Source organism: Mesitornis unicolor, unplaced genomic scaffold (genome assembly GCF_000695765.1).
Source record: "Mesitornis unicolor isolate BGI_N332 unplaced genomic scaffold, ASM69576v1 scaffold13077, whole genome shotgun sequence".
Lineage (NCBI taxonomy): Eukaryota > Metazoa > Chordata > Aves > Mesitornithiformes > Mesitornithidae > Mesitornis > Mesitornis unicolor.
The window spans coordinates 42,489-48,763 of NW_010195824.1; the positions used below are offsets into that span (position 1 = coordinate 42,489).

The window sequence follows — 6,275 nt, forward strand, 5'->3', positions numbered from 1 at the left end:
ATTTCTCATCACTCAGATGACAGGAAGAGTAAGAATTCTGTTGCTAAAAGGGTTTTTCCCAAAGGCGCCAGCCTGTTTCATGGGCTCCAGCATGGAGAACTCCCACATGCACATTACACACCCTTCGGTTGATTTCATGTCCACCCGTGAGCCATCTGGAACCTGTAAAACTGCTGCTGTTCAAAAGGTATATAACCTGCGCTCCAAACATCTTCCCAGTCCGCCTGAGAGGATCTGGTGGAGATGAAGACTACTCTTGTCTCCCTGTTGGCTGCTGTCCTGTGTGTGGAGCAAGGTGAGACTCTAATGTTGCTTACTAGGTTTATAGATAAGATGGTGAAGATAAAGCTTAGAGAGATAAGGCTTATAGAGAAGACAGTGAAAACTATATGTGTGGGAAAAATTTAGAGGGCTGTCACCAACTTTGCAGTATTGCAACGCCGCGGCCATGCTATTGCCAACTTCCTTTTGCACCTTGGTTAATGATTTGCTGCAGGAATAAGATCCTGATAAACTATTTCTTTCTGGTAAAGGGTAGTGAGTGATAGAGCTCTAATTGTATGGCACTGGATGCCAGGCTATATCCATCAAGTTACTTATGGGATCTTCGGAAATGATGCGAGTTGGGAGTGTCAGTAGACATAATGAAACATAACTTTTTAAACCAGATTTGAGCATTTTCCAAACTTTTCTGTACTTCTGCTTCCTCCACTGTAGCAAGCCGCGTGGTTTGCCACATGTCTTGCTCCCTAGGAAATGCATCTGTGAGAATTTTTAGAGACGAAATTGGAGGGAGAGGTGAAAGAGCTTTCCTGTGCTTATATCACATTAAAGGCGTCCTGACTGTGTGTCCTTCTCCTGGGATGGATACACACGTTGCTACATCTCCACTTGCATGTAGGAACAATGACCAGATTGCCAATATTTCCTCCACAGCTGATGGTTTCCCAGAAACCATGATACATATTTAGCAGGGGTTGAGAAAGAGGCATCTAATTGATGCATGCACTCTGATGTATCAACCCCCTACTCCCACATTTTTTGGACAGATGGTTCTGCAGCATGCCTGGAAGTTCAGAAGCTTTGGCCAGTTTTGGAGTGAGGAAAGGGGTACTGAATTCTGAAAAAAAAAAGAAAGGATTTTGCACCCATAATTCCTGAATGCAGTGACACAACATGGACAGGAGAGAGCAATTATCAAAGGCAACATCCTCAGTGTCACCTGGGCTGAAGTGGAGCGCTAATAGGGATCTAAGGCCCTGGTAGCACACATTTATGGTGGGATACCTTATTGCTGTAGTAAGCTGGTGACATTTTATGTTGGCATCAGCTTCTAAATGGACTTAAGGACAAGCTTTTATACAGTACCTTTCTGTAGCCCAGTCTAGACTGGAGAAAGCTGGTAATTCTAATAGCAAGGCTTTCACATTCAAGAATAAGAGATCACAACTTTCCGACCTAATACAGGGATAAAGGAAATCTTGGAGATAACCGTTATTAGATCCTTCTCATGTATCTCTGGTCCTATTAAAGACCCTAATAAGCCACTTTTGATCAAAACTGTTGATCTCAAAGCCCACCAAAGAAGGTCTGTTGTCATTTGCTTCCATGAATTCACCATTATAGATATTGTGACCAGAAGAAATCTTAAAAGGTCATGATCTTTTTCCCTGCTCTAATGCTGGACCAAACACGGCAGATGTTTGTCTAAGATGTCCTTGAAAGTTTTCAACAAAGAAGATTCTAGGGCCTGGAGGTGCTCAGACCCTGATTTCTTTAGAAAGTTAGCCTTAACATCTTTTAACATCTCTTCTTGTAGAGTTCTCCCACATTTTCACCATAGAATGTGTAGAAAAGTTTCTTTCTTACTTCTTTGCAGCTTCTTTTTGATTGCATGAATGTTACTTTGCCTTTCCTCAGCATTTTCATATTTTCAAAATATTTTCATATTTTTATTAAACAAACCAAATGCTTCTAACCTTTTCTAAGAGGTATCTGACCATTTATCGTCCCTCTCTGGTCTCTCTTCAAATGCTTCACATACTTTTTGAAGTGCCACATGCAGATTTGGTCATCGCTGTTCCAACTGAGGCCTTGCCAGAGTGGAAAGGGCACTTTGCATATCTCGCACATGACATTGTTGACTGCGTTCCCTTGGGTGATGTTTGTTTTCATCGCTGTAGTGTGATACAGTTGACTCCTGTTGTTTACATTGCAATCCCTAATTGTAACTCAATCAGTTGTTCCTCACCCTACATTTAAGTGGCTAATTTTTATCTCAGTGAAATATTTCTCTATTTTGAACAGCATCTATTTTTATTTTTCATTCTTTTATTGCATCTGCCTGTCAAATTCACTTAGAGCTGTACAGACCTGAGTCCACAGCAGAGCTCTGGAGGACCTTATGAGTTGCATTGCTCCAACTGGTTTGAAAAATAACTATTGGGAGTGTGTTTTCATGTCTGGTTTTGCTCCCATTCTGTTGCATTTTCACTAACTTGTGTTTCCTGAGCTTGCTCACAACAACATCATTCAAGACTGTGCTAGTTTTGGCAAAACCTTACTGCATCTCCTTTGAAATGAAGCTTCAACTTTTCTAGTGATGAACAAACCAAAAAAGCTATACAATGTTATGGCTTTGCCAGCCTTGACAGTTGCTAACTTTTCCCTTCCCTTCCCTTCCCTTCCCTTCCCTTCCCTTCCCTTCCCTTCCCTTCCCTGCCATCAGGAACTTCTCATTTAATGGACTCTCTGACCTACCTTGCCCTTCCACTTTAGTGCTGCCAACTTCTTATCAGGCAAAATTGCACTCATGGGAATGTGTCCTCAAGTTGGTTTCTGTCCTTTCCATACTGACAGACTGTCCCCTGCCTTACCAGGAACTTAGTAAGCATTCTGTGCTGTTTGCTTCCCTTTCCAAAAATGTCTGTTTTTAAACTAACTCATTCCCTCTCCTACACACAAAACCACATCTTTTGCTCTGGATGATTTTGCAAATTGAGAACACAACCATCACCACAAAACCTATAAATCACTTAATCTGCCTAGCTGGGGAGTGTTCTGCAGAAACTTTGGTGTGGTTTCTCATCCAGACTGAGTTTTCTTCCTTTTTAGCATTACTTTCCAGGGGCTTTCCAGAGGTATCATCCTCTGGATTTGAGGGCAAGTGGTACATTCTTCAGCTTATTGCTGCCAGTCCTTCCTGCCAGTCATCTTCTATATCTGTATTGCAGATGTATGAATTATCTCACCAAATCTGTCTTTACCAGTTAAACCATACTTTTGGTTAAGACTTCCCATTTATTCTCTATCTTGCAGTAGGGTGCAGAAGTTCAACAGGGCATCTGACTGCTCTTATCAGACTTCCTAAAACTGAGGTTAGGTCACTTCAGTTAGTGACGTTTGACCACAAGAAAGCATATGTGACAGTACTCTCTGAGCCAGATGGAAGAGAAGTAGGACATTGGGCATTGTCTACCTCCTCAAAACGCTCCAGGCATCTTCATGTTCTCCCTGGCAAGCCCTTCCTACACCTGCCCAGGAGAAGTGACTGAGCAGTAATTGGCAGTTCACGTGGCAGAGCTCTCAGGAGAGAGAAGCTACTGCTCAGCAATAATCTCCATCATAAAAGACCCTAAATCCTTGAATTCCACTCACATCTACTGCCGCCAGAGATTGCAAACAGATCGATAACACTTCTCAGTCTGAGACATATGAGACAGAGAGGGTTTTAACATTGCTGCCACGGGTCAAGGGATAAAGAAAGTCACCGGTCATTCACACACAAGCATTCATCAGGCTATAACTAGGAAAATGGAGATATCTGGATTGTAGGTATTGTGGCTTCTAAACCATGTAAAGTGCTTTTCCATTTTTTTTCTTCTTTTTCTTTTCCTTTCCCCCTAGCTTACCCATTTATGTGCTATGTGTGCGAAGAACAGGAGTCCAACAAGAACTGTTTGACCATTTCCATGTGCGCAAAGGAAGACAAATACTGCGTGACTGTCCGTAACAAGGTTGAAACAAGTACGTTTCTGAATAACACCTTGTTTGTGCTGTAGAAGAACAGTTCCAGGAATGGGCTTTCATCCTAATCATGCATGGAAACAATAGCCCCAGGGATCAGCTTTTAGGAAACACTGACCTTGTTGGTCGCTCTTGCAAGTCACTGCAGCGCCGATACATACTTGATATTGTTATCAGGAGTTGGGGAAATGCTGCAAATACATATATAGGAGCACCAAAGAGTGAATTTAATCCTGGGGCTCCCTCCAGTTTTCTGCTGACCTCTCTAGATAGCTCTTTCTGTGGCAATACCCACGCCCAGGGTTGTTTTCAAAAATGTTTGGGTAAAACTGCACCACAGCTGACTCCCTCTGCCCTTCACAATCCTTCAGGTCTGACCTTGGGGCTCTGCACCCTCAAACACCTCCATGTGCTCTCAGACTAAATGTCAGATCATACAATATATTCCCCCTGTAGTAAAACTGTCCTGGTGGGCAGCAACCCAACCTGTGCATTGCTTCAGGCAGCTTGAACTGAAAGCCACCCACACACACTAATTCCACTTTCGGGACAGATGAAACAATAGAGCCCAGAGAAGACCAACATCATGTTACAGCAGTGTGGACATGGCCAGACTATTGCTATTCCTGAACAGAGGACATATCTGCTGTGGGGAGTAGTCCCTCACTGTCTTTTATTCACCAATTTGGATTTAGCTAGAGAAGCATTTTAACAATGATTCTTACATTCTACTCTTTCTTTTTTTTTCCCCTTCTCCTGCATCAGAGCCCAACAAGCCTAAATATGTCATCTCTAAGATGTGTTCTCCAATATGTCCAGCAACAAGCCAGCAACAAAACCAAACCCATCAGAGGATTTCTTGCTGTGAGAAACCATTGTGCAATGTGAATGGAGTCAGCAGCAAGCAAAGCAGCTATGGAGTGATGTCCCTGGGTGTCCTAGCCAGTATCACTTACATCGTTGCATGTGGACTATGAGGGTTAGCAAAAACTCTCCATGAGGGCATTGCTGTCTGAAATAAAAGTGTGTTGCTCTGGGATAATTACTGCTCTCAAGGAGTTGTGCTTTGCGGCTGAGCTTTCCTTAGGATTTTTGAGCGAGTCTGAATAAGTTAGGTGCTGAACTCCCATTGATTTCCTAAGCCTACTTGAATCCTAAGTGTCCCCAGACATTCAAGTCACCTAAGAAAACACATAAAACACAGTCCTTTTGACGTGTTTGGGCTTCAAATTGTTACAGCTCTGAAGAGATCCTTGAAGACATGTTTTTGTATCTTTGAGTTTCAAAGCCCTGTGAAGAGTAGGAGCCCACCCTGCCTGAAACACAGGTAATAACTCAATAATCAGCACAGAGGGGATGTGCAGTATCTTCTGTTCACAGTAAGCTGGTTATCACACACCAGTTAAGCAGTCTGTGAACAAGTAAGCAGAGGTAAAGCTTATTTCTGGTGGTATTTTGGACATTTCTCCAGCCTCAGTGGGGAACAATTTCTGGCTCTTTGCACTTGTAGGGGTATCACATTTTGAAATGAGCATCCTTTATAGTCCAGCTTTTATGTATTGGCTGAGCTTAGGGAAAAGGCAAAGAGAAGCAAATGGGGCTGAGAGAGGAAAGGCAGTGACAGGGGGATGGATCGGTGGGAGATGGGAGGGAGGAGAGAAGGTGAGGGTGGCAACTGCACTGGGAATTGAGCCCACACTGCCTCCTCATGGACCTGGTCCAGCTGGAAAAGAAGTTCTCCCCATATCTATTTCCTTCTGTGTTTTTTTGCAGGGCCAAACCAATCTGACAGCTGTTTCCAACCCCAGTCATTTGGAGACTGTAATATGCTTTTTACAAAACCACATTCCTGGCGTAGAGAAGATTGATTGTGCTGGGCTGTGTTTGGTTTTGCACTCTAGGCTCTCTGCTCCCTCCCCTCCCTGTGAGAGCTGCAGCTGAGGGGAGACAGAAAAGCTCTATAGAAGGCCTGGGGGTGCCTACAGAGAAGAAGAAGGGCGGGCAGCCAGAGCCTAACAAACAGTCCTGAGCTTCTTGGTCATAGCCCCTGCTTTGCTGGAAAACAAAACAAAAAAAGAAGAGTTGGCAGCATCACTAGTTCAGCTGTGTTCTGGGGGAAACCAGAGCTTGTCTGAACAATAGAAGGGTTTTTCTCTTGGATGAAATGTTGTACTTGATGGCTAAATGAGATCTTTGGTTTGTCTGAAGCATTGCCTTGGAAGTCTGCTGTGTTCTGGTTGCACATGTGG

At 43.4% G+C, this 6,275-nt stretch overlaps 1 protein-coding gene across 1 annotated transcript; it reads left to right on the plus strand.

Moving 5' to 3' along the window:
- Window positions 1-243: 243 nt before the first annotated feature.
- LOC104543607 (lymphocyte antigen 6E-like) lies at window positions 244-5,003 on the plus strand. The gene is made up of 3 exons (XM_010188257.1): window positions 244-295; window positions 3,907-4,026; window positions 4,792-5,003. The coding sequence occupies exons 1-3, from the start codon at window positions 244-246 to the stop codon at window positions 5,001-5,003; spliced, it is 384 nt and encodes a 127-aa protein (XP_010186559.1).
- The last annotated feature ends 1,272 nt before the right edge of the window (window positions 5,004-6,275 follow it).